A 27823-nucleotide genomic window follows, 5' to 3' on the forward strand; every position below is an offset into this window, starting at 1 on the left:
GGCTTGGAAGCCCAACGCTGTGGGGGCCTGTGGGGAAGATGGGGGACACCCGGAGGGCTTCCGGGTGCGCAGCCGGCACTTACGCCACACTGGGGGGTGTCTGCAGAGGAATGCCGGGAAGTAGCTGGAGCCCATCCGGGGTGTGATAAAAGGGGCCGCCTCCCAACAGTCGAGAGCTGAAGTTGGGTGGAAGAGGACGGAGCTGGAGAGAGGATTGGAGGGGGCTAGAAGAAGGGCAAGAGACTGTGAGAGGCAAGGACGTTTGGGGAGTTGGTGCTGGAGGCACTGGGTTGTGCATTTGTAAAGGCTGCCCTGCAGTGGACTGGGATTCTGTCCAACACCCATGCTAGTTTCCTGCCTTGTTCAAACTACTACAGGGGCTGATGGATGGGGAATAGATGGAAAGGATGAAAGATGAAAAGACCTGAAACTGGATCGATATAAAACAACTGAGAAGATCAGAAAACAAAAATGGCTCCGGCACATTCTAGAAAAAGACTTTGCATGATGGGATGGGTAAAGACAATGGTAGTGAAGAGAAGAGTAAAGAGACACTATAATACATTGCTACAGAGCTGAAATAATAATAATGATTTTTGTGATAAAGAGACACTATAATAGGTTGTCAGTAGATTGCTACTGAGCTATAATATTATTTTTTGTGATATTGCTTGCTGACCCCAAGCCTTGACAAGGCACATTTGGTAGATTGTGAAACAGCACACAATGGCTGGAACAAGAAATGCGGGGTTTTATTGTGCAACACTTTAAGCATATTATGCAAAGACAAGAAGATGCAATTTTACCTGTCCACTGAAATGGTTTACTAATTAGCAAACATCCAAATAATCCAGACAGTCCTTTAATATACTGTAATACCTTGTTCACAGAAAGGCAGAAACCTGGAAGCAAGACAAGTCTAACTGACTTTCCACTTTTGTCGCAGAAAATGCGCAGCTGAAAATGGCAAGTCGTGGCAAAAGAGTTGCGGAAAACAGCAGAAAAAGGATTTGGCTGCAATCTTTTCATTCTTAAAGAAACATCACTTGAGGAAGTTTAAAGGAATCTCCTGTCATGAAAATAGCTGGCAGGGTGCAGGTGTCCATACACATTATGGTATGGACCACTTTTATGTATGCCTTGTATAATATATTTCAATCCTGTGGTTCTTGTACCTTTATGAGTCTTCAGGAAATAATTAAAAACATATAAGCAGCCAACCTCTCAGCAGCATATTCAGCTTTTTTGGGTATTGACGGTTTGTAGAATAAGTGGTCGATGCTTGGAGTTGTATGAACCTCTGTTGTGACCACCTAAAATCTGCTGGAGTAGACAGTGTAGGTTTCAAATTATAAAGGAACACAGCATCACTGGCATTTAAAATTCTGAAATAATCCACACAGGTTAAGAAGCAGCGAAACAGGACCTTAGATGTGTGATTCTGCAGCACTCTGCTTATGTCACCTAAGGAAGGACTGCAACCAGCTTTGTGCCCTGTCTGTCCGGATTGCTGTTCTCTTCCTCGGCTCTCCCCTTGTCTTATTTGCCACCTGTTCGTGTGTTATTGGTATCTAACATCTTTGGAACTGAACTTGGGGTGCTGAAATAACAAGCCAAGATAATGATGACAACTAGAATCACCACAGCAGCCACCGCTGCCAATATCAACTTAATCTTTACGTTTTCCAACCAAGTCTGGCGAGCAACTGTTCCAGCCGTCTTGGAGAACTTCCTGCTCTGTAACAAAAAAAAAAAATAGAAATGCTGTTAACTGATTTGTGTGTTTGAACAGGATACTGTTTAGAGAAATAAAATCATGTTGCATACAAAACATAGACATTTCCATCCATTATCAGATAACGTCTTTCCATTCCTAGTCTGTAGAGAGATCCTTAGGGCAGGAGCCAAGACTGAATGTGACAAAAGTTCAAAACCTACACACCAACTGTGCTTTAAGATTGAGCAGACTAACATTCACAGCTTCATACACATAAGGAATAACTTGGCTGCTCAAAATGTTCAAGCTAATATATAGATAGGGCAACACTTCCAACGCCATTCCCTGGAAAACTGCAATGAACAAAGGGAACATATTGTCAAAACTGGCCAAGTGTTACGTTACAGCCTGGGTATTTTCCTTGTCCTGTAAGTATTTTTTGTTTTATTATTCTTTTGGTTATTTTTTGTGTTTTTTTTTTATTTGTGTACATACTGTCATACCCAAACTAGAGAAGGTAAAGCGTAGATAGAAAGAGTGCTTCCTCAGTACTGCAATTGCATATAAACTGCACAAGCTAAACCTATGAAGGACCTTCCTTTGTCACTTTCTCTTATGATCAAAATGAACATGGAAAGTGTTACCTTTCTTGTCCTCTATAAGTTGACCAGAAAGTATACAAAGTAAAATTCTTTTCTCTGTCCTTATACCTTGAATTGAAAAGTCCAGAGTGGGCATTGGTACAAATAAAACATCGATACTCAACGGTTTCTATGCCTTACACCCCTAGAAAATGTTTAATTTATGTTCTGTAGGAGGAGAACGGGTAACCTGGATGAGACTCAGAAAAACACATAACCCGGACGGGAGGCCAGTATAACAATCTAGATGAAGTGGCCAAAGGGACAAGAAAATACTTTGTACCCAGCCGGTATGAATTAATAAATGGACATATAGAAGCCGAGAGTAGAGAGCAGTTCCATCCCCCATACATGAGGTGGCAATGGTGCTCATACGGCAGCTCACCCGAGACAACTGCAAGGGTGTTTGGGAGATGGAGTCAAAAAATGCAGCACCCTATTGGCTGACAGATGATGCTGTCAGGAAGGACCTCCCTACTTTCTTTGGGGATTCCCAGAAGATACAGCATGACACTGGAAGTATTCTGGGGCCCGGCTTAAAAAGGAGCCTGCTGCCACATGTAGACAAGTCAGAGTCAGGACTCAGCAGACGACGCTCACTGGAGGAGAGAAGGAGAGGGTGAAGAGAAAGAGAGCGCGTTTAAGTTTGTGTATTGGCCGTGTTTGTTGTACGACTGCAGCTGTGATGACTAAAAATCCATTATTTGAACCCAGAGTTGTGTTGGGTCTTCTGTATCTGGCATTTAGGAGCTCAGTGGAGCTCCCTACTGTGCCTCCTACAAAAGTAATATCACATTTCAAGATGAAGAAGTCAAATTTCAACTTTTTAACCATAAGTTGAACCACATACATACAAAATGAAAACAAAAAAAATAATAAGCTTTTAACTCTGTGCATAACATTTAAATATAAATTGAGCAATTTTCCTTTATAAATCTCAATAATCTTACAAATGTGTCTCCCTGTGAAATTTAGACACAAGACTGATGACCCAGGGGTTGGGGTATCCCACAAAGTATCAAGCGCCGCAAGGAAATGACACACAAACAATGATTGGGGATTTATGGGTTTGGAGTCCCCAGTAAAGAAAAGGGTGCTAGCGTGCTGCTAAGCAAGGAAACATAGTCAGTGAGCTTTGTCCCCTGATAACACCAGCTCTGCATACAGTTAAATTTGAATTCCACTCTTTTTAAAAAAACGTTATTCACTTGAATGAATGTTCCACCCATAGCAAGGAACCCTTAAGAACGTGCATTTCTGCGGCTCATTCACAGGTGACAATTGTGCATGCAATTCTTGATTAATTTCATATTATAGCACAGCAGCACAAACTAATAAATGACCTAAAAATGACGGCATACTGCAAGGAACCGATTCCATCCATCCATCCAACCATTATCCAACCTGCTATATCCTAACTACAGGGTCATGGGGGTCTGCTGGAGCCAATCCCAGCCAACACAGGGCGCAAGGCAGGAAACAAACCCCGGGCAGGGCGCCATCCCACCGTAGTCAAGGAACCGATTGCACCATGATAAAGTCAGACAATGCACCTCCCTCTATTTTGGCAAATTCCTCTTTGTCGTACCTCCTGAAATGCCATCTCACAAGCCCTGGAAGTGCAGGCATCCGAGGGTGGGAACCCCTGAAACTGAAGGTATTTCCTCCAAACAGCTGGATACATTTACATGTACATGTGAGACGTGTTCAACTGTGCTCCAATACATATGGTGAGAGTTTGGCTCGGAGACATGTAATGGGGATAAGTCAAGGTAGATAAGGTATAATGTAAATGTCATCTTTTCTGTCTTTTAGCTCTGCTGCATCCTGAAATTTTGTACAGCTTTCGAAGATTGGCAGTTGCTTGGCCCCAAGCCTAAGACTGATGAGTACCGTGCAAAGCCTTCTAACATTACTAGAACATGTAGTCTTTTGTTGGACTTTAATCCACAAGGTTAACAGCTCAATTTCTGCCACTGTGTCCTTACATGTGACCTTTACCAAGTCACCAAATCTGCCCAGGTGTCAGTTGTCAAACATACTGTATATGTAAATTATTTTAATGTGTCTTGATATCAGGTAAAGGCCTCAGTCAAATATGCAGTATAATAATAGGGCTTTCCTCCAGACTGAGTTGGCCAGAATAGCTAAGGTGTGGAAGACTTATGTTTCCTTTGCTACTTTGGGTATGCTCCAGAAAGAGATACCTCACCGCCATTTTTCATTTAATATTTCTAGTAAATGTTTTTCAGTGTGTTTGGATAGTTACTGTAGAAATACAGTATAATAAAATTATTTTTTCAAACATCAAGGTAGACAAAAGTATAGTTGTATGTGTGAAAAATCATACATACACAAATCATACATACATAAAATGCTAAGGGTTGTGTCTGTCTGTCACATGGTTACCTGCAAACCACTGCAGCTAGAACCTTGATCTTGGTCTTAATCAAAAGCTTATGATGTATGTGCTGGTGAAACAAAAAATGTGGAAACTGCCAAACTGTTCAAAGTTTTCAGGGTCTGTGTCTTTCTTCAACAAACTGCGTAGGAAAACTGATCAAGAAGATGACAAGGAAGAAAGAAAACACCTGCTGAACATGAAGTTAATTGCAGAATCACAAAAATGACAGGTGCAGTCATAACTAAGGAAGCAGCTTTGAGAAGTGAATTTTCACCACAGGAATAAGCTGGAGCGCTAGCTACAGCAGAACAGCATAAGGTAAGTGTGGAATGGGATGAGAACTGTCACTGGATACAAGCAGGGTTTAAAATCTATGAAGGAAGTGAACAAGGACAGAGTGAATGAACTGGACCAGATCTTTAACAGGCTTAACAGGGTTTTCACGCACCCTTGTACCCTCAGACCACTTGTCAGACACCAGATAAAAAGTCCAATTATTATTTATTATAATAATAATGTGCACAAAGCACGCTTTTCTCCACAATACTCAATAAACAATAAACCAATAACAATCCTCCTAACTCCCAGACGCTTAGCCACCCTGCCTCCCAACTCAGCTCATTGTCTGGAAGTTCCCATGATCCTTTTATACTCCCTGACCCGGAGGTGTTCCTGCCCAACAGTCCACAAGTCCTTATTCCTTCCGGGTCAGGGTAAATAGTCCTTTTCTTCAACCCGGGAGCACGTCATTTTTTCCTGTCACGTGACCGTGACGCACTCCCGGGTCATAGGGCACATAAGAGCCTTCGAGTCCCCCTACAGCGATGCCTGGTGGCCCCCAAGGTATCCAGCAGGGCTGTGTACAAACACTACATAGTCCATGATGCCCTGCTGGAACTCTGGGCATGATCATGCTGTCGGGAGAGCTCCTCCTGGTGGCCTGGGGGTGAGGGCCGGAGTAAAATGCCGGCAATCCACCACAACATGTAAAATGAAGTGTTCCATAAACTTTTTTGAGGAATTGGGGTTCTAAGCTTACAGCTGGTTTTACATTTATTACAGAGCTCATTGTGTGGTGTTTGATTACATGGAGAAAGAAAACGGAAGGACAGGAATTGGGGGTTGGTATATTTGACAGACACAGTACTGCTGCAATAAATTATTTCATTGAGAGTCATGCAGATCTTGGCAAGCATCTTATGGGAACAATCGGGAACAATCCCTGGACAGGGGAAGCAAAAACAATCTCTGGATGGGGGGCCAGCTCATCGCTACAGCTGCGTCACCATACACCCACATGTTTAATACGTTTTAATGCACTTCATCATGAAAATTATATCAAGTATACATCTTGTTATTCTGAAATGTTCAGAGAGCTGTAATATCATGAATATAATTATTCTGTGTGGTAATCAGTGCCTGCGTGCTCCTGTTAGCGAAAGAGAAAGCTCTTTATGAAGCACATAGTGATTCACACACATAGAATACGAAGCATTTAACGTGCTACTTTAGTTACGATGGGATTTGAGAAATTCTAGTAAATTAAATATCTATTTTAAGATGAACTTTACAACATTCTACTTTAATGACAAAATAAAATATGGAAAGTTTGAGATTAATGTCGACATTTCAAACTTTTTTCTTCACAGTGTCCCTATTTTTTTTTTCTTTTGTCTGTGCTCTAAAACCTCCGTATTACACTCAGACAGTGGGCTATGACTTGCATTTTCATGTCGACCACTTCTTTTTTATTTCATTCTGAACTTGAACTTTTGAGTGTCGTTCCATCAAGTTCCTTCTGTTGCTCATACCACTGCCTATGCCACTAAAAAGTATGTTTTTCATTGACTCTACTTCGCATTTGGTGAAATTCTTCTTTTTTATACGTGCATTTACCATTGTCTTTTAACAAAAGACTCATCTGAAAGGGCTATTTATATTGATTCACATATTAAAATACAGCATGTGAAATTACGGCAGGAGTCAGGGTGGGGTGGCAGGTGCGTGCACGCACGTTACATTTCACACAGATTTATGAAGCAGAAGTGCATGGATGTTGGCTTAGGCACGGTTTTGTGCATCTGATTTTTTTTTGGGCGTACGCACATTTCTACTTTTGCCCATAAGTCAATATTTTAGTGTGAATTCTATACACATTGTTATACATGAGGCTACAGATGAGGAAAATGTTGGGCAACCTCAGCATGAATAAGGATGTGGGGCCTTCAACTCCAGGGTATTGAAAACATGTGCTAGTCAGCTTTCTGAACTTTTTCAGTACCTGTTCCCTTTATCTACAGAAGTTTTCTCCTGCTGTAAAAACATTTTGTGTGGTCTCAGTGCCAAATATTGGACACTCCAGCACCCCCATGGACTTTAGAGTAGTTGTTATCACTTGATACATTATGGAGACCTTTGAGAGACTGGTCTTGAAACAGCTCATGGTTACAGACCATCTTGATCCTGTACGACCTGCTTACCAGGCTCATAAAGGTATGGAGGATACTATGATCTATATGCTCCACAGAGCTTACTCCCATCTGCACTAAGCCAGCAACACAATCAGGATCATGCTCTTTGATTTTTTCAGATGACTTTAACACCATTCTGCCTCACAGGCTCCTGGATCATGGACAACCTGACCAACAGACAGATATTTATGAGGTTTAAGGGATATGTGACAGACATGGTGGTGTGTAACACAGGGGCACAGGGGAAACCATCCTGTCTGCCTTCTTATTTACTCTCCACACAACATACTTCCAGTACAGTATCAGCTCCTGCCTTCACAAAGTTTCCACATGACTCCTCCATCATAGATTGTATTGAGAACAGAGACCAGTTAGATTACAGGAGGCTGGTGGATGACTTTGTCTTGTGGTGGAGACTGCAGATCAACATTAACAAGAAAAAAGAGTGGTGGATGACTTCCAGTGTGTTAAGGAGCCACTAAGATCTGTCACCAACCAGAGGGAGGAAATGGTGGTGATGCAGAGCTTCAAGTACCTGGATTTCCATATGAACAGCAAAATGGACTGGCAACACAATGCCACTGTATAAGAAGAGCAAGAGTAGACTGTACCTCCTAGGACTTGGGTCTTTTGACATGCACAGCAAACTACTCCATTGCATCAGCATATTATTCTATATATATTATATATATTATTCTATGCTGTGGTCTCCTGGGAAAGTAACTTGAGTTTAGGTGATGCAAAATGCCTTAACAAACATATCGGGCCAGCTTTATCACAGGACTGACCCTGGATTTTGTGGAGGCTGATGTGGAAAAATTTGATGGTGGCAAAATTGGACTACCATCGTGAACAACTCTGCCCATCTCTTCCAGAGGATACTTTCTTGTAGTACATTCAGTCACAGGCTCATTCCTCCATGGTGTAAAAAGAAGTACCTCCTCTGGGGATCCTTTTTTTCTACTGCCATTAGGCACTTTATTGCTTCATCCTGACATCTGTCCTTTACTCCAGTCAGAAGCCAAAGGAAAATAATACCACAGTCATTTTTAGAATATTATTTATTGTATTATATGTTTTTACTCTGTTCACTTATATTATCTTTTAAGTTGACATCTGTGTATTCTATGTTTTGATGTTTTATTGTTTTGCTGCGGTATGTATTTGAATTTCCCCCTAGGGATTAATAAACTATATCTAATCTAATATAATCATCGCTTCTTGCTCAATACCCACTCTTATCACAACTCATTGTAAGTGGTCCCATTTCCTAAGCCATTGCCAATTTGGCATCTTAAACATGTGATCTCCCTAGATGTGCTATAACTGTCCACTAAGTCCTGTTACTAGCAGGTTGGTGTAATGGGATGCCATACTCTACCTTAAGGATATTGGAGATCTCCTGTTAGCAGAAGTACAATGCTATAAGTGGAAAAAGTTCCAACCCTCTGCAGACCTGGGGCTGCCCTTAGGAAAATTTGGCAGCCCTCTCTGCTTTGGCAGGCATTTACAGTACAATGGTGGCCCAAGGCCCAAATTCCCTCCATAAAGAATGTGAAGAACAGTGGATGGCATTGACGTCTGATGAGAAAAGGAGGCCGGGGGTGTCATGACTCGAGTTAGCCCTCGTGACACAGTAGACAAGACTTGGAGTTATGTTTCCTCTACACCACCAAGATTTTTGCATTAGCTGCAAGTGATTAACAATCACAAAACAATAAAGTTAAGCAACCAATTGTGTTACACACACAGGTGTGGCTGCTTGCAAATTCCATCGAGGCCCTGTTAAGGCTAACCTCTACTTTTTGAAGACTGACATTTCAGACTCTGTAATAAGCATTGTGTGGTGATACACCATCCGCCAGCTACTGCAACATACAATCAGGAGGACGATAACTTCCTGTTGTTTACTCCATTTACTAGGGGGCCATACTTCTTGCTGCAGCTGGAGGCAGATTGGTCCCATGAGACAAAGACAGAGAGACAGGCAGATGCTTCTGCTGTTCTAGTCTACTGTTTGCTTTTGTCAATTATGGTACTGGCGGTTTGCATTTATTTTAACTCATGCAAATGAAGTTAATTTGAAGTGAATGGAAACTGACAGGCACACAGTGCTGCCTCTACAGTATTTCTATTATTCTACTTTGGCACAGTGGGTAGTACTGCTGCCTCATAGCTCCGAGGTCCAGGGTATGAATCCCAGCCCACTTCATGTTTTTTTGTAGTTTCCTCCCAAATATGTGTGAATGTGGATGTGTGCACAAGTGTGCTCTGTCATGAACCAACATATCAGTCCATGGCTGATTCGTCTCTTTTATTTTACATTGCAGAATTGGCTTTGACCTCTCATAATCCTGAACTGGGATAACCAGGCTTGAAGATGGAAGGTTAGCTGCATTACATAATATTGGCTTTTCTTGAAAAGGAGTTACTAGGGTCAGTGGGATTTCCCTATGTAAATCAAAAGCAAGTTAATAAATGCTCTTGGCTAACTTGCCTTCCTTCACTCTATAAAAAGGACAGCACTGAAATACCAAACCCACTATCAGGGTGTAACCAAAGTTTGATCGTTACAGACGTCATCTGAAGAGCTTCATGCTGTAACCTCTTGTGACTCCCATTAAATTCCCAGTCCAGAGGTTCAGCCTTATGAGCCAAATCAGCAGATGAGAAATAATAAAAGCAACAAAAATTAAGTTAAATGGATGTACTCCACACTGTAAGACATTTGGAGCATTTCACAGGGGCTAACTGTAAATTTGTAAACTGTAAGGCCTTGTTCACACGGGCGTTAAGTTTTTGGATAAACGAACTTGCTTTGAACGTTCTAGACGTTTACGTTGCATTTTGTGGTGGCGATCGATTGACTTCTACACCGGCGTTCGTTTGTCTCTGTCTAACGCCAGCCTGCAGCCCAAATTGTAGTTTGTGTGTTAACCTGTGGAGGCAGTGTCGGGAACTGGATATGAAAGCCCTTGTCGTTTTATTTGAGGTGCCTCCTTTCAATATGGACCATTTTGCTATGTTAGATATTAATCTTCTTGTTTTAAAAATACTCGTAATACGGTGACGTAGGGAGAGAAAAAATCGCCGCCGCTACTGGGTTCATCCTCTGACTGCACAACGTCGGGTTAAAGGAAGTTTTTTTGTGCTTTATGATGAAATGCGAAAATTTCCGCGCAAGTTTTTTAATTACTGTCGGATGTCGGTTTCCACTTTTGATTGTCTGCTGCAGCTGGTGCAATGCCACATTGCACCCCGATCAACCAATATGCGACTTGGTGTTAGCCCCGAAGAGAGACTACTTGTCACTTTGAGGTAAGGAAACAGTAGTCGAGTGTGCGCTTACACCGGTGTTATGCACTGAAATGATAGCGCAGAAAACGAACTAGAAGCGGTTTACTTGCGTTCGTTGGGTTTTGAACGCCAAGAAAAAGCTGCATGCAACGTTTTTTTGATGCCATATAAACGCGCAGCCAGACAAACGCACGTCACCAAAGCCCGTGTGAACACTCTCATTGACTCCTACGTGTAAAAAACACTCGGCGCTTGATCCGCACTCACCGGACGCTGCGAACGCAAAAAAAACGCTCGATTTTAACGCCCGTGTGAACAAGGCCTTACTGTAAAGATAGATAGATAGATAGAACTTTATTTGTCCCTGGGGGAAACTTGGCTCTTTACTGAAGGTATTTAAAAAAAATAAATGCATACATTGATTGATAAATAAATATGTATACTGCGGTGGGCTGGCGCCCTGCCGGGGGATTTGTTCCTGTCTTGTGCCCTGTGTTGGCTGGGATTGGCTCCAGCAGACCCCTGTGACCTTGTGTTAGGATATAGAGGGTTGGACAATGACTGATTGACTGACTAATATGCACACACACACACACACTATACATGGTCTGAATAAACACCAGACTGACTGAAAAGGAAGAGAAATTTAGAAAGACAGTAAAGAAAACTACTGACTTGGCAGTCCAGCTCACAGGGATGCATTATACAGAGCACTGCTTTTGCTATAAAGGAGTCCCAGTAATGTTTCTTCACACGCTTCTGCTGAATGATTCATTGCCTGAAAGTCCTCAGTCAGGATGTACAAAATTATTCATAAGGGTTTGTTTTATTTTTTTTTATCTTCGCTTTACTACAACCACCAGGGAATCCATAGTGTGTCACATAACCAAGTTTGTCCTTTTAATTAGCTTGCTAATTTTATGGGCCTCTCTTGAAGTGATGTTACCAGCCTAGCACACCACAGGTTAGAAAACTGCGCTGGCCATCACAGAGTTGTACAAGATGTGGAGGATTTTGCTTTCCATATTAAAGGAATGCAGTCTCCTAAGGAAAAAAGAGCCTGCTCTCCCTTTTTATATGTAGCTCCTCTGTGTTAAGGGACCAGTCCAACTTGTCATTGAAGTGGACCCCCAAATACTTGTAGGAGCACACTACCTCAGCATTGACTTCCTGAATAGTGACCAGACATAGGGGCTCTTTGTTGTGGCAAAAGTCAATGATCAGTTCCTTGGTTTTACTGAATTGAATAAAATACTGTAATGAAACGTCTACCGTGTAATCATAGCAGGCTAAGCCATCTTCTGCCATAACACAGCAAAGTACTGTAAAATTGTATTTGGACTGATCAGTGCTACATTTTGGAACATTCTCAGTTTGTGCATTTTCATTGTTTCATTTACAGGTGTGGTAAGATGGCAGTTAAAAGTAAAATCCTGGCTAAAGGGACACTGATGAAAACATGATTGATATTGGACAAACATTAGAAATCCTTCATTCACACGGAGAAATGGGTGACCATGTAGTAGGCAGGAAAAGGACTTTATGGACCTTCAAAACTCAACTTGATGTAAAGTTTGGGGAAAAATAGGTGAATACAGTGTAAAAAAAATCTTGTAACAATACATTACATTAATTGTGTATTTTCACAGTAAATAATCCATTATACTCTATAGTAAATGGTTAACACCATGATTTCAAAGAGATAAATGTAAGTAAACCTAACATTTAAGCAATGGTTTAGCTGTCAATATCAATTAATTATTTCAATATGCAAGACCATTTTTGTGAGTAATTGTATTGCTGTAAATTCAGAAATTAATGGTAGCAGAAGTGCCTTCCCACTCACTACTGTATGTGTAGCGCTTTGAGTAGTGAGTAAAACACTATGTAAATGTAGAGAGGTATTATTATTAATTTCACAAAAAGCTAAATTTGCATAAAGTTAGTATATTTGCATAAGGAACACTACCTTTGCAGCAACACTGTAAATTGTTCCCGATGACTCCCTCAACTTTATACTGTGTGAAACAAAAACTTAAAGATGGCTAGCAAACTCTTATTTATGTGTATTGAAGGGTTTTTGTGGATATGGAAGCTGATTTATAGTGGTATTTATTTTTATAAACTGGTAAACCTGTAGCACGCTTTACATCACAAAGGCAACCATTCCTTTTCCACCGGACAACGTGAAACAATTTTACTAAACTTTGATATTTTATCAATGGGTTAAAGTGATAGTGTGTATGTCTGACTACAAAATGATTGATAGTTGTATTTGATTTGATATACTTTGCTAATCCCTGAGGGGAAATTGCCTTTTCGCGTGAACTTTGGGGGTCAGGGCAGAGGGTCGGCCGTTGCACAGCACTTGTATTGCTAGTCATTTAATTGTTAGGTTACAGACAAAGGTGCTTTTTCACAATGTCTTTACAATCAAATTGTTCTAGTAAATTTACAGCAAATTAATGTCTACTGAATTACTGTATCTATTACAGTTAACGTGTACAAATTCAGGAAACTGCTGAAATTTAACAGCAGCATACTGCTACACAATTTTCATTTTGCTCAAATGAATTTACTGCTACATCACATTCATTTTGTTTAAAAGACACACATACAGTCTGAAAACAAAATTAGTAGAATATAATCTAACCGAGTGAAGGATGGTGGAAACACATTCTTCACTGCAAAGATGGCAAATGTCCAATGTTGATCAGGGCTGTCAAGAGGGCCATGTGGTTGTTATTTTATTGAATTTTATTTTTTATTATATAATTGGCAGCTGCCTTCCGCCTGGTTGACTCAAAAGAATGGGATCCATTATATTTGTTTGCATATGCAGGTTAATTTAAAAACTGGACTCTGAAAAGTGAAATGTTAGCATTTCTGGCATAAAGTTCAATGTCTCAATTCACTGTCCCATATCAGACACGAGTATAATGTGTCTGGCTTTAAAGATGCACAGGGGTAGGGTTTGAATGTGAGACACCATTTACCTTTTAGAAAACCTAATCTGCATCCCCTACAAGACTTGCGCTGACATTTAAAGAGATCGCTCTAGCACTGAAGGGGAAAGGCTTATGAAATCTGTTTGAGGAGTCGTATGTACAGTAAGTGACACATGGCTGATTAAGGCAGAACATAAAGTAAGTTGGAAAGAGTAGAGATGAGAATGATCAGATGGATGTGTGGAATATCACAAAGTGAGGGGAAGACTACTACTGAGTTAAGAGAAAGAGTTAGTGTGCTGAGAAGAAACAGACTAAAACTGACGTCACAATAAGCCACTCTAGTCATGGTGTATGTCAGACTTGCCGACTGAAGCTGCTGATCTCGTCGTTGGACTATGTCATGAAAATCACTGAAGATGTCACATTTACCAACCGTATGCCGACTTTCCAGGGTTAACAAGTACTGCGAGTTCAGCTGCAGTCTCTTTTTTCCATTCTGTTGGGGCATGTAAAACACAATACATCAGACAGACGAGCTTCTCTTCTGTTTGCAAGGTCCAAACACCCATGTTCCTTACTCCTTGTCAATGCATTCTGTGCATTAAACTTCAGGGTGAGCAGTCATTGGTTGTCAGTTGTCATGCATACACAGCCTGCACCTATGACTGGGTTTAAGGTTTGATTTTGTCGGAGCGAATCGCTGGGCATTTCACATTATGTGACTGACTTCACCAGAGTGTGCTGCCGACTGCCTCTGACTTGCTAAGATTATGTAAATAAAGGCTACAACTGAAAATCGCTGGGAAAGCTGCATAATGTGGCATGGCCTTAAGTTGCCTTATGCATGTGAAGTGTAAAGCAGACAATGACTGGCTGAATAAATTAATCAAAATGGCAACAGATTCTCTCAGATGATACAGAGAGAATAATGACAGTTGATAGCACAGCCTGATCTACACTGTGCAAGACTAAATATTTTATGACACATGATGCCCAAAGTGTTTTCATTTGATTAGATATCAAAGCGTTTTTTTTGCTTCTGTAAATCTAATTCCATAGGAGCTCTTTATTCAAGAGGTTGTACATCACAAGGAACACAAATGTTAGTGTAACTATTAACTTTAAGGTTCCTGGACACACACCACAAAGATCTCTTTGCTCTGTCTTACTTAAACTAGAATGTAATCCTCTCTGTTTAAGATATTCTTTCATTGTGTTGAAAAGCTGTTAACTTCCAAAGTAAATTTCTAAATATTTGCTTACCAACTTAAAAAAGATAAAGTTGGCCTCAATAATGCCCTGAAGTAAACCCAACTATAATGCAATATCTAAACTAGCACACATCTCCTGAGCAGGCCAGTGTGGCTGCAGTCTAAACCCTTGGCTCTCTTTTCCATCAGTCCATGTTACATTGTTAACAAAAATGTAACAGTCATACCTTTTAGTTCCCCAAATTGTTTTATGTGTCATGTTCTTTTTCTTTACTCCATTCTTTCTGCATGTCTAATCTTTACCATTAATATACCTTAATGTTTTGAAAACACTCTTTATTTAACATGTTATTAATTTAAAAAGAGAGTAAATGGTGAGAAACAACAGGGAAAGCCGGACAGAGAATTTACTAAATAGAGAAACAGAAACAGAAGAGTGAGATCAAATAAAAGGCAATAAGCAGACAAAAACAGGGTGGGGAGAAGGGAGATAAAGAGAAAGACAGTTAAAGAAGAATACTGATAAGAGCAAAGTGTGAATGAATATGTGAGATAAAGACATAGAGTGGGGCAAAGACATGGTTTTTGCTTTGTGATCAAAGCACCCAGGATGGGCACCAGCTCCTCGTGATTCTGCGCAGAGAAGTGGAATAAAGCGTGAGAGGATCAGCAGAGTGATCCACTGTTTATTAGGCTAAATGAAACACAGGCAGAATACATATGGACAGCAACAAAAGCTAAATGTCTACTCTGAGGAAATTAGTTCTCACAAAGCATTGAATAAGAGTATAAGGCTGACAAGAAGTCTGTTCTACCCTTCAATACAAGTAAAAGGCACGATAGATAGATAGATAGATAGATAGACAGACAGACAGACAGACAGACAGACAGACAGACAGACAGACAGACAGATAGATAGATAGATAGATAGATAGATAGATAGATAGATAGATAGATAGATAGATAGATAGATAGATAGATGCTCAGTGAGGGCAAATGACTCCACCCTTTATGGCGGGAGGACTATATATTTGAGACACATTGTGGACTGACACTTGGCAGAGATACAACAACAAAAATTTATTTCTAAAACACATTTAAAAAACAGCCAACACTGACCAAAGTGCTGTATAATCAAAAATAAAATTAATCACATAAAAATCAGTCACACAGAATTAAAAATAAATGAAAATAAAGGAAAACAGAATAAATTAAAACAGTAGCAGCAAGATAACAATAAGAGAAGAGAAAAAAAAATTATTCACTTACACCATTAATTCAAAAGCCAGCGTGAAGGAGTAAGTCCTCAGTAATGACTTAAATGTGACAAAAGAGGAGGCCATTCTTATATACTCTGGTAATCTGTTCTATAGAGGGGGAGCAGCTACCGAAAAAGCCCAGTCACCTCTCCGTTTATACCTTGATCTAGAGACCACTAGGAGCAACTGGCTAGACGACCTAAGTGCCATCTTTGGGGTGTAAATTTTTAAAAGATCTGAGAGGTAAAAAGGCCCCTGTCCATTTAGGCATTTAAAAACCAATAACAAAATTTTAAAATCAATTCAAAAATGAACTGGAAGCCATTAAAGAGAGACGAATACTGGAGAAATATGGTCACGTTTGTGGGCCGCAGCATTCTGCACCATCTGTAGGCAGACTATTACAATAATTTAACCTCGAGGTTATAAATGTGTAAACTGCTTTTTCGAGATCATTTTGAAATAAAAAGACCTTGACCTTTGATAAAAGTCTCAACCGATAAAAACACGTCTAACTACAGCATTGATCTTTTTTATCGAATTTAAAAGGTTTCTCTCAAAGTTCTTAGTAACAAGCCTCTCGTATGATACCAGAGAACCAAGAGCATTATTTAGAGAAGCTGAAATGAGATGGAAGTCTACTCCCGACCTGAGAACCACGAGAAGGGATTGCCATGCTCAGCTTTGCTTAATATGTGCAATTGCACATTATGTTTGTTGAAGTTTATTCTGTTAATTAAACGGGGCAAACTGGCTGGTGCTGGAACATTTATTTTGGTTCCCGTGTCATACCTTGTATGACCACAACATATAACAGGATTTATCTATAAGGAGATTGTTTAACAAAGTGTAGTAGATAGATAGATAGATATACTTTATTAATCCCAAGGGGAAATTCACATAATCCAGCAGCAGTATACTGATACAAAGAAACAATATTAAATTAAATAGTAATAAAAATGAAAAAAATTAAAATAAAATGAATGTTCGCATTTACTCCCCCGGGTGGAATTGAAGAGTCGCATAGTGTGGGGGAGGAACGATCTCCTCAGTCTGTCAGTGGAACAGGACAGTGACAAAAGTCTGTCACTGAAGCTACTCCTCTGCCTGGAGATGATCCTGTTCAGTGGATGCAGTGGATTCTTCATGATTGACAGGAGTTTGCTTAATGCCCGTCGCTCTGTCACAGATGTTAAACTGTCCAACTTTACTCCTACAATAGAGCCTGCCTTCTTAACAAGTTTGTCCAGGCGTGAGGCGTCTTTCATCTTTATGCTGCCACCCCAGCACACCACCGCGTAGAAGAGGGCACTCGCCACAACCGTCTGGTAGAACATCTGCAGCATCTTATTGCAGATGTTGAAGGATGCCAACCTTCTCAGAAAGTATAGTCTGCTCTGACCTTTCTTACATAGAGCATCAGTATTGGCAGTCCAGTCCAATTTGTCATCCAGCTGCACTCCCAGATATTTCAAGGTCTGCACCCTCTGCACACAGTCACCTCTGATGATCACAGGGTCCATGAGGGGCCTGGGCCTCCTAAAATCCACCACCAGCTCCTTGGTCTTGTTGGTGTTAAGGTGTAAGTGGTTTGAGTCGCACCATTTAACAAAGTCTTTGATTAACTTTCTGTACTCCTCCTAGTAAATAGTATTTACTAAGAGTACAGTAATTGGAAGTGCATATTCTTGTCAGTTACAATTTCACAGTACAGGAGGTCAGCAACAAGACCACCTCAACTTGATAAAGCCTGATGGCTGAGGGTAGAAAGGACCTGACATGGCGGAGCAACACAGTTACCTTAGTCTGTTACTGAATGCGCTCCTCTGTTTACCTCCTCTGTGTAGAACAATATGCATGGTATTGCTTGATTGCTTCATTTATTTATTATTAATTTATTTATTATTAATCCCATAAAGTAAAGGCATATACTAGTACAGTAATATATAAAATTATGACTATTTGATTATTTACAAGTAAGCCTATAAAGTGTTCTATAATGAAGCATGCTAGCAAAGGTATATTAAATAAAAAGATTGGCTGATTTATTTTTTAACCCTGTAAAGTCTCTTGTGATCTGCATGATGTTAATGGATTCATATAAAATAATCATGACTGACTGAATGTTCTACACACAAAGCAGCATAATTTCTTTCAGGTGTCCCCCTAATAAAAGTAAAGAATAAGCCAAAGCTCAGTAGCAGAAAGCTTACACTCACCTGCTCCAGGAGGGCATCAGAGCGGACTTCGAGCTCTGCAAGCTTCTCTTCTCGTTGGTAGGTCTTTTCTATATTATCCCGCATGAGGTTCTGCACCTCATCTACATCATTCTGCAACTTCTTCACCTTGTCATCTTTCTGGTCTTCCTGTACACAGAAAACAAATGATAAGGGCTTTAGTCACTTAATAAAAGAGGATTCTCAAGAAATGTGCATCAGGCTGGACTTTGGAGCTTTTGCTTGAATTGTAAAATGTGCCAGTTTAATGCAGCCGTCATTCACACAGGATAGGCTCTGAGAATTGGAGTTAGCAAGTCTGAGAATGTATGTTATACCATTAAATATTTAATACACACATTAATTGACACAAAGCCAGCATTTTAACCGTCTTGTTTGTCATCCTCAAGACAAGACATGCATAACCCAAAAGTGAAAGCAGATTTGATACCCTCATGGAAAACTACTGTGGGACACCTTTCTGGTGCATCAGGTTTCACTAACTGCCTCTAGTATCATTCTCTGGGCATTGGCCCCTGCTCTCAGTCACTATGGCTCAGCAACGACCGGGTTTACTGTTCATATGGCACAACCACTGAAATTCAAAATTGGTGGGTGTGTTGTCTGATGCAGAGGAAATCTGGCTGTATTTTTTCTTTGTTGATTTTTGCTCCCTCTTCCTTCCTGCTTGCCTGCCAGTCAGGCCTTCATCCGTCCTAAAAGTAGAGTTTATGGCAGAAGGATCTGCAGTCCACACGCAAGCCCCCTAAACTATTAGAGGTATCCCTGCATTGTGCATGAAGTGTCTCAATCAATAATAATAATAATAATATTAAATCTATTTAAGACCCACTTAACCCAGTTCAGAGTCATGAGGATTGGTGTCTATGATAAAATACATTAGATGTAATTCTCAAATCTGCTTAATTAAGTTAAGGTTAAGGGGACTGCAGCCTGTTCTGGAAGCACAGGATGCAAGACAAGAATCTGCCATCAACCAGGTACCAGTTCATCAGGACCTACTCACACAAGACCAGCTTGGAATCCGTAATTAACTCAACACCTGTTATTCAGAATGTAAAAAGAGAACTGCAGTGCTCAAAGGAAAGCCCAGGAAAATATGGGGAGCTATGCAAACTTCAAACAGACATCAACTGGGTGTGAGATTTGAACCCGGACACTGAATCCACAAGGAAGCAGCATTAAAAACTTTACTATTCAATCATCTTCATCTGCAGCATGGTGACACACAACTCCAGGACACTGAGTCTGAATCCTTGTCCAGTCTTGGTCTACATGTAGGTTGCAAGTTCTCCATTTTTTTCAGGGGTTTTTCCATCCAAAAACCAAAGAGAAGTGATTTAGGTGAATTGGTGGCTTTAAACTGGCTCCATATGAGTGAGTGTTACCTTCCAGGCCCTGGTGATCCAACCAGGGTTGATTCTTACGCTACACACAATGCTTGTTTTCTGGTTGTCCATGACTTTAAACTGAATTAAGCAGATTCAAGAAGGATAGATGGGTATAATAATAAAAGGACATTGATTCTTTACCCCTTTGTGACAAGTACCATCAAGAATAATAACAGCTTCCAATTGTTTTATTTCTGTAATTTTTATTTGTGATGATTCTAATAGCAATTACCAAGCACATTTTAATAGCTAGTGACATGTCAGGTAATATTCTACATCTTAGGTTGTTTTCTCAGCTTCTCACCTTGGAAATTGACGTAAACAAAATTAACATGACGGACTGACTGCTTTCGACATGGCTCATTTCCTTGTTGATTTCCCTTTTCTAAAGACAAGATTTTTTATTGGATGTAGTAATTAACCACTACAATTGTTGCATCATAACATATGCATCCTATTTTGCATCCAAAACACTGTGTCACTTCTTGTTTAATGACAAGTTGTTTCACACTATGCATCTAAATAATATTACTAATTATATAGAAAATAGAGTGACTAATGCGTAAAACAATTATAAAATCTTAAATATTCATCTGGGTGAGACACTGCAGCACAGGTCTGAATCCAACCTCGGTCATTATCTGTGTGAACTGTGCACACTCTCGTTATGGACTTGTCAGCTTTGTCTCCAGCTACTTTCATCCCACATCCTAAAACTGTGCAGCATAGTCTCAGTCAACGTGAAGTCCACGTGACCATCATCATCAAGTCCTTCCATGAGAACCCTGAATACAATGAGGACAGATCATTTATGTTAGGTAGAATGCCTAGAGGGTGCTGAGCGGTCTCATGGCCTGGAACCCTTGCAGATTTTATTTTTTCTCCATCCATCTGGAGTTTTCTTGTTTTTTCTGTCCTCCCTGGCCATCGGACCTTACTTTTATTGTATGTTAATTAGTGTTCTCTGATTTTTATTCTTACTTTGTCTTTTTTTTCTCTTTCTTCATCATGTAAAGCACTTTGAGCAACATTATTTGTATGAAAATGTGCTATAGAAATAAATGTTGTTGTTCTTGTTGTTGTCATGTCTGATATGTGAAAGGGCCCTGCAACAGACTGCAACAACCCAGGGAAGGTTCCAAGGCAAAACATGGTCTAGTGAACCTGTACTTGAGTAAGTGGTTTAGGAAAATACATGAGTTTCAGAAAGTATAAGTCTTGATAACAGTTGACACAGATGACAGTTGTCAAAGGCAATGTTCACTTTTTATAGTATCTTTTCTCATATTTAGATGATACCACATTCAAAATAATCCAAAAAGTTAATCTGTTCATATTCTCAATGACATTAATAATCACTACCTTCTAAAAACCCTGACACCCTGATAGATAGATAGATAGATAGATAGATAGATAGATAGATAGATAGATAGATAGATAGATAGATAGATAGATAGATAGATAGATAGATTGGCCATTATATAACAGAGACAGGAAAGCCAAAATATACAGTAAGACAGATAAGTATGTCATTCTTCAAATATATAATAGTGATATCGCTTTACAAATTAATTAATAATAGTTATGTGCATTTTTATGTATACATTTATTCATGGACTTATTTATTTATATATGGATGTATGTATCTATTGTGTTCCCCGGCCGGGACGCCCAGGAGGACGAGAGGAGGGCTTGTGCCTCCTCCAGACCGCGAGGGGGCGTCCGTCCTGGTTATGTTGGGGGCCTCGGGTAAAGGGCTTGGAAGCCCAGCCCTATAGGGACCCGTGGCCGCGCCCCGATGCTGTTTATATCCCGTTTGGTCCCCCGGCCGGGACGCCCAGGAGGACCAGAGGAGGGCTTGTGCCTCCTCCAGACCGAGAGAGGGTGTCCGTCCTGGTTATGCTGGAGGCCTCGGGTAGAGGGCTTGGAAGCCCAGCCCTGTAGGGACCCAGTGCCACCGCCAGGCGGCGCCCCAGTGCCTTATTATCCCGGGAGCCCGGCACTTCTGCCACACCAGGAAGTGCCGGGGGGAAGATGACAAGGGACACCCAGACAGCTTCCGGGTGCGCAGCCGGCACTTCCGCCACACTGGGGTGTGGCCAGGACTAATTGCCGGGAAGCACCTGGAGCCCATCCGGGTTACCATAAAAGGGGCCGCCTCCCTCCAGTCATTGGTGGATGTCGGGAGGTAGCAAGACAGAGCTGGGGAGAGGACTGGAGGCGGCCAGGAAGAGAAGGCACAGAGACTGTGAGCCCTGGACTTTGGGGGAATCGGTGCAAGAGGCACTGGGGTTGATGCACTACAAACTTGTAAATATTATAAATAAACGGTGTGTTGGGTGAACTTAAGATGTCCGTTTGTGTGTGTCCGGGCCAGCTTTCACACTATGTATCATTGGGGGTTCACAGTCTGTATTATTCTTTCTGGTGTGCGACAGCAACATCCTGTTTTATTTAAAACTAGAAAAACAATCTGAAGTAATCTAACTGGGCCCCTGCCTTCGTTTCTGTTTACCTTATTATTTTACTGTCTATGAGGAACAGCCATTTTCTTAAATAGCTGCCTGATTTTTTTATGATGTAATATCTATAAAATCTCTCCTTGAAATGTTGCACTGATTACGTTTTTGCTTTGACTGTTTTTTACTTAACAAATGGGATTTTTATTTTATAGTGTACTTGGTTAGAACTCTTTTATCGTAACGCATATATTCTGAAACTAAATGAATTTTAAAAAGAAAAATGTACATACGCATAATATTTTTATTGAGAAGATATGTACAAGTTAAAAAATCAAAATGGAATGCTCCATACAGTAGTTCTATTTAAATTACACTTCAGTGATTTTGCACAAAATCACTCAATTACATTTTAAAAAATAATACAACCAATTGTAGCACACAATAATATAAACTCAAAGTACATTAACTTGCAAAATATCTATTATGTACACAAATACATGTAGAGTAAGATGAACAGGAAACTGAATCAATTGAACAACTTTAATAATATTTCATTTGACTCTAAACCCATTGAGTCAAATGAAGTAAACAAGCAAAACGGGATGACTGGTCGACCTTTACAGATTTTTTGTGTTGTGTGTGTTCAGTTCTTTCTCTTCATCATCCTGCATGTGCTATGGTAGGGCTATCTTCACTTATACATTTCTATGTGTGTGTGTGTGAGTGTGAGTGTGTGAGTGCATGTGCCCATGCGTGTCCTTGTAGGTGATTATGTGTTTATGTACATATATATTTAAGTAAATTATATCTCAAAAGCTACTAATGCAAACATTTTGTAAATCAGTAGGCCTGGACCCATCACTAAATGGAGTACACTGCCAAAACCCTGGTGGAGTAAACAATTTCTACAGCAGTGATTGTTTTGAATGTTCTAGAGATAAGTACTGGATGAAACTGAACCAGACAACATAACAAGACAAACACAATTACACTGTAGGAAGAAGATTTGACATTTTTTTAGAAGTTCTAATTATAGATAGGTCTCTATGTTCAGGGCAGAAATCTCTGACACCACTTTGCTGGCATGTAGTCATCCGGGAGCTCTTTACACAATACAAAAAAACAGTTTTCCAACATAACCTTTAATTTTAAGATGTGAAACTCAATTCCAGTTTTCCACACAAACATATATACATACATCATGCATACATTAATGTCTCTCCACATTTTGAACATCATAAAATCAGACTCTGAACTTAACTTGATAGTGAAGTGTTGACCTATCACCAAAAATAAGGCACAAGAAAATTTGGAGCATCAATAGGAGAGAAATGGAAGGAAATAAGCCCATGAAAAGTGTCAAAAGCAAGGAAAACCAGTAATTATCTGAAAAGAGGATGGGTGAGCTTAAAAGATTTGTCAGTCATTTAGTCGTGAAGAGACACAAACACTTTAATGTTTTGATATTTTTGCTATGGTCCATTAAATGTTTTGCTTCATTGCTGGATACCTAAAAGAAAATCAGATCAGGATGAACACTTGAAGAGCCAACTTGTTTTTTGGTGAAGGTCCTTCTTGTCTGGTGACAATAACTAATTTCACTCTGGCAGTTCATGTAGAGTAATGGGCATGAGCAGCGTTAGGGCTAAATAAGTGAACCCACAATCTTTGGTCATGTCTTTATGGTGATTAACAGGAAAGAGAAATATAGGAAGGAGAAGGATACACAGGGCAGAGGTGGGGTTCACCAAAGCCCTGCAAAAAAACTGGCCACGTGGTGCACTGCTCTTCACATCAGCAGGTGGTCAGTTCAATTCCTGCCATTGATGGTGTGACCATACGTAGGTCACTTAACCTGCCAGAGTAACAAATGTAAACAGGTGTCTGTAAACAGTTGCAGCTTAACCTCATCTTGTAAGGTGCCAGCCAAGCGTGAAAAATAATGATAGATTTATTCTGGCAATCGCTCCAAAAGTCACCACTCCATCAAGATGAAGTATATGATTCCTGGACAGAACAACCAGCCCACTGGTATGTGTTATGCAGGGCAGACATCCTGTGAACAACTAAGGGTACGTGGCCTTGAACTGTGTTTTTGGACTGAGGAATCCTCATATGTAAATCCATCCATCCATTTTCTAACCCACTGAATCCGAACACAGGGTCACGGGGGTCTGCTGGAGCCAATCCCAGCCAACACAGGGCACAAGGCAGGAACCAATCCTGGGCAGGGTGCCAACCCACCGCAGTCATATGTAAATCATTCTTTTAAATTTTGCTGTTCATGAAATACGCAGTGTGCTTTAAAAAGGAGGAGAAAACAAACAAATGTCAAAGCATATGTTTCTGAATGTAAGTCTACTGTAACTGCACTTTTAAAATAAATACCTTATTCCAATAAACAATATTTGTTGCTAGAAATACACGAGGATACCAGTAACACTAAGAATTACTCACTAAAGATAATGGGATATTTTTTGTGCTGGAAAGAGAAAGACGCTATTTAAAATAAACATTTTGTATTGTAACCTTTTGTTTCTCCCCATTAAAAGGTCAACGAGTGCTGGAGCCTTTTCAGACAGCAGGAGGGAATGCCAGTCTAACAAAGGCCATACATTTGTGCTTCATTGCACAGTATAAATGCACCTAGAAGGTAATGGGCTGATGGGTAGAATCCAGTCCAGGTTCTAATCAAGTCCTCTTATTTTTATGAAATAAAGGGATTTTTTTTTCTTTATAGATTTAATTCAAGTTATTGTAAAATAATATTTCTTCATACTATATAGCTTTTTCTACGTCTGAATACCCATAAATTATTTTCTGTTGTTTCATTACAGATTCTTTCTAGACGTTTATCAGTCTACTGTACACTGAACACACCAATATCCTTACAGAACACCATGATGCTGGGAATGACATCTCATATCACTAATCTTCCGGTGCATAGATGATATGACAATAAAGTCCACTTTAACTTAAACTTAAGTGAACACATAATCTCTGGTGATGTCTATATGATGGACGGAAAGGAAAATTTGGGTATGAGAAAGGCAGCACTTCATCTTACTCAACATTAACATATTTTTCATACTCAAAACATGCATTTCCTTTTTCCCCATAAGCAACTGACTTAATTCAATTTAACTCAAAAAACCAAGTTGTATGTATATGATTATGATATTTTGCATATATTGCCCCCTTTTTTGATACCATGATCTCATGGAACACACAGCAATCCCACACCTTTGTATATAGTTGGAAAGACAGTCTCCTCTTAATTGAATTCAGACCTTAAACTGCCTTATAACACTTCTGAATTATTTTTATACAAATTAGTAATATACCTTTAATATTATTTTTACAACTTGTGTGAAGTTTGATTCTGGCACAGTCCTACAATGTGGTTCAGTCATAAACACAACATGTGATCATGTTCAGACAAGCAAGTCTAACTGATCCAGTCCCTAAAAGAAAGTCTTCTGGTGGTAAATGATAAAAAGCAAATATATCTTGATTATAATGATATATCCACACCTTGAATCCAGTTCTACCAGTGAGAGTTCTGCAGGCCCGGTTCCAGGGATGTCATGTAGTCAGGCTAAGTCCCACACATGTTGTGTCATGTCCCTTCACCCATGCTGTCGAATATAGTAGAACTTGTTGGATGTTTAGGACTTCATTTCAGTTACCCCCTTACTGTTTTTGTCTGGATCTGGGGCTGGAGCTGTGAATCCCAGTTACACTTGTTTGGACAAGTAGGTTACAAAATGGATGGAGGGTTTAACGAATGAATGGAGGGCTTTGTGTATAATCTATTCATATTTTCTGGGCCGAGGGTACTGCAACGTGGACCTACCTAGAAGCAAATAGAGTTCCTCAGGGTTAAATACTGGACGGGACTCCAGCCCATCTCAGAGGACATTCAATGGAAAAGTTAGGATTTGTCAATGAATCTACCGGCAGTGTTTCCAATGTGGAAGGAAACCAGACTCCCCAGAGAAAACCCATATGCAGTACGGGGAGCAGTTTTCCAAGACAACACTCATATTTCTGTATTTTTTTCTCACATTCAGTGGACACTGAATTCATAATAATGAAAGAAAATCTATCTGTTCATTTTCTCAATAATCTAATGGGCAGTAGCTCCTCACAACCCTGAAATGGATCATGTATCTAACTATAGTGCCTTCAGAAAATATTTAGTTTTCACCTTCATTTTTTTAATTGATTTTTCTGAGTGTGGTGGATTTTGTGTGATTGTGAAGTCTGAATTATGATACTTTGATACACTAGCAAGTTTGTTTCCTACTATACAATAGAAAAGTATCATTTTCTTTGCAAAATAATATTAAGATTACAGGAAGATGGTGATCAACCACAATAAATGAGAAAAGTGTTAGTTTGATTAATTATGCCTAATGTACCTGGAGAGCTTTAAAATAATCTCAATGAATTTCTAAAATTGTCTACGTGTGGATTAATTCATGTCATTAAGGTAATGTAAAATAAGCACATTAAGTAAACACAACATATTACATTTAAGTAGAACTGAATTAATTTCTTTTGATGGAAAAACTTGACATAAAAAAATTAAGTGACTCTAAAGTTTTATTTTTGTTGAGTGAATTATGCATAATCATATAATAAAACACTGTCAAACACGCCCAGGTAAAGGTCGCAAGGTGGCAAAGCCGATACCAGCAGCATCGTGATTAAAGCAGGAACCGCCCAGAATTGTCCAGACTGAGACCACTCACGCGCACACCCAAACGCACAGAAATTCATTTTTAATGACCAAAATTAATCTCTCTCATTTTTGGATTGTGGAACAAAAATGGATAACCACGGTAGTAGGAAGAACACGTAATACCCGTCACGGTGAGTTCTCAGGTTAACACTGTATGGCCCTGATCGAAAGTGAAAGTAACGCTGGTACGGTGCGGACAGACTCCAGAGCAAAGTCCCGCACAAACTACACTAATCATAGTGTTAATAAGAACAAAATACACATTTATGAAACTTACCATGCTTCGTTCTTCCCTGTGTCCGGCGGTTGACCACTCGGGCGCTCTTCGACTGGTCTTTCTTTCCTGGGTCTCTGTCTCGTCGCAGCAGCTAGCGCTGCCCCACGATGATCCGATGTAAAGCCGGCGGTCACTCCTAATGGTACAAGCAGCTGGAAGTCCAGTCACCACAAACAGATCCCTTTGCACGACGCTAGTGTATTTGAAAAGGGGACCGCCGTGCAGCCCTGTCACTTTTCAACGTTTTGACAACTCCGGCAGGGGGAAAAAAAGGCGTAACTCCTCCCCCGCACAAAGCGCTTATATATGGAACAGGCTTTGGGCACACAGAGCGGCGCAGGGCAGAGGTCTTTACTGCACGTCAATTGTGGGGCGTCCCCGTATTCCGAGAAAGGAGTCAACACCTTATCAAGTTACCAAATAAGTCTCATCATAATTAAATTTAGACCTTAAACTGTTCTATGTAAAAATTGAAAACCTCTAAATTTCTGCTTTGCAACACCTTCCAATTACCCTTTGTGCAAATTAGCAAAACTTGTATGAAAACTTTTGCTACATGTTTCGATTCTTGAATGGTGCTACAGTGTAGTTCATTTATAAATATAACATGCGGTCATGTTTAGATATGGACATTTAACTCTTCCAGTCGCTAAATACAGTCTTTCAGGCGTTAAACAGTAACTATCAAAAAGAAATTTCTTAATAATAATAACGCATCCACAACTTGAATAATCAAGTTCTATTGGCGTTAGCTCTGC

General features: G+C 40.0%; 1 protein-coding gene across 1 annotated transcript; it reads right to left on the bottom strand.

Moving 5' to 3' along the window:
* Window positions 1-731: 731 nt before the first annotated feature.
* vamp5 (vesicle-associated membrane protein 5) lies at window positions 732-27367 on the bottom strand. Its single transcript, XM_039768411.1, has 3 exons — window positions 27066-27367; window positions 18171-18317; window positions 732-1737 (listed from the first exon to the last, which is right to left on the bottom strand). Exons 1-3 carry the CDS (start codon window positions 27066-27068, stop codon window positions 1540-1542), a joined length of 348 nt encoding a protein of 115 aa, XP_039624345.1. The 5' UTR covers window positions 27069-27367; the 3' UTR covers window positions 732-1539.
* Between the last annotated feature and the right edge of the window lie 456 nt (window positions 27368-27823).

This window comes from Polypterus senegalus, chromosome 11 (genome assembly GCF_016835505.1).
Source record: "Polypterus senegalus isolate Bchr_013 chromosome 11, ASM1683550v1, whole genome shotgun sequence".
NCBI lineage: Eukaryota > Metazoa > Chordata > Cladistia > Polypteriformes > Polypteridae > Polypterus > Polypterus senegalus.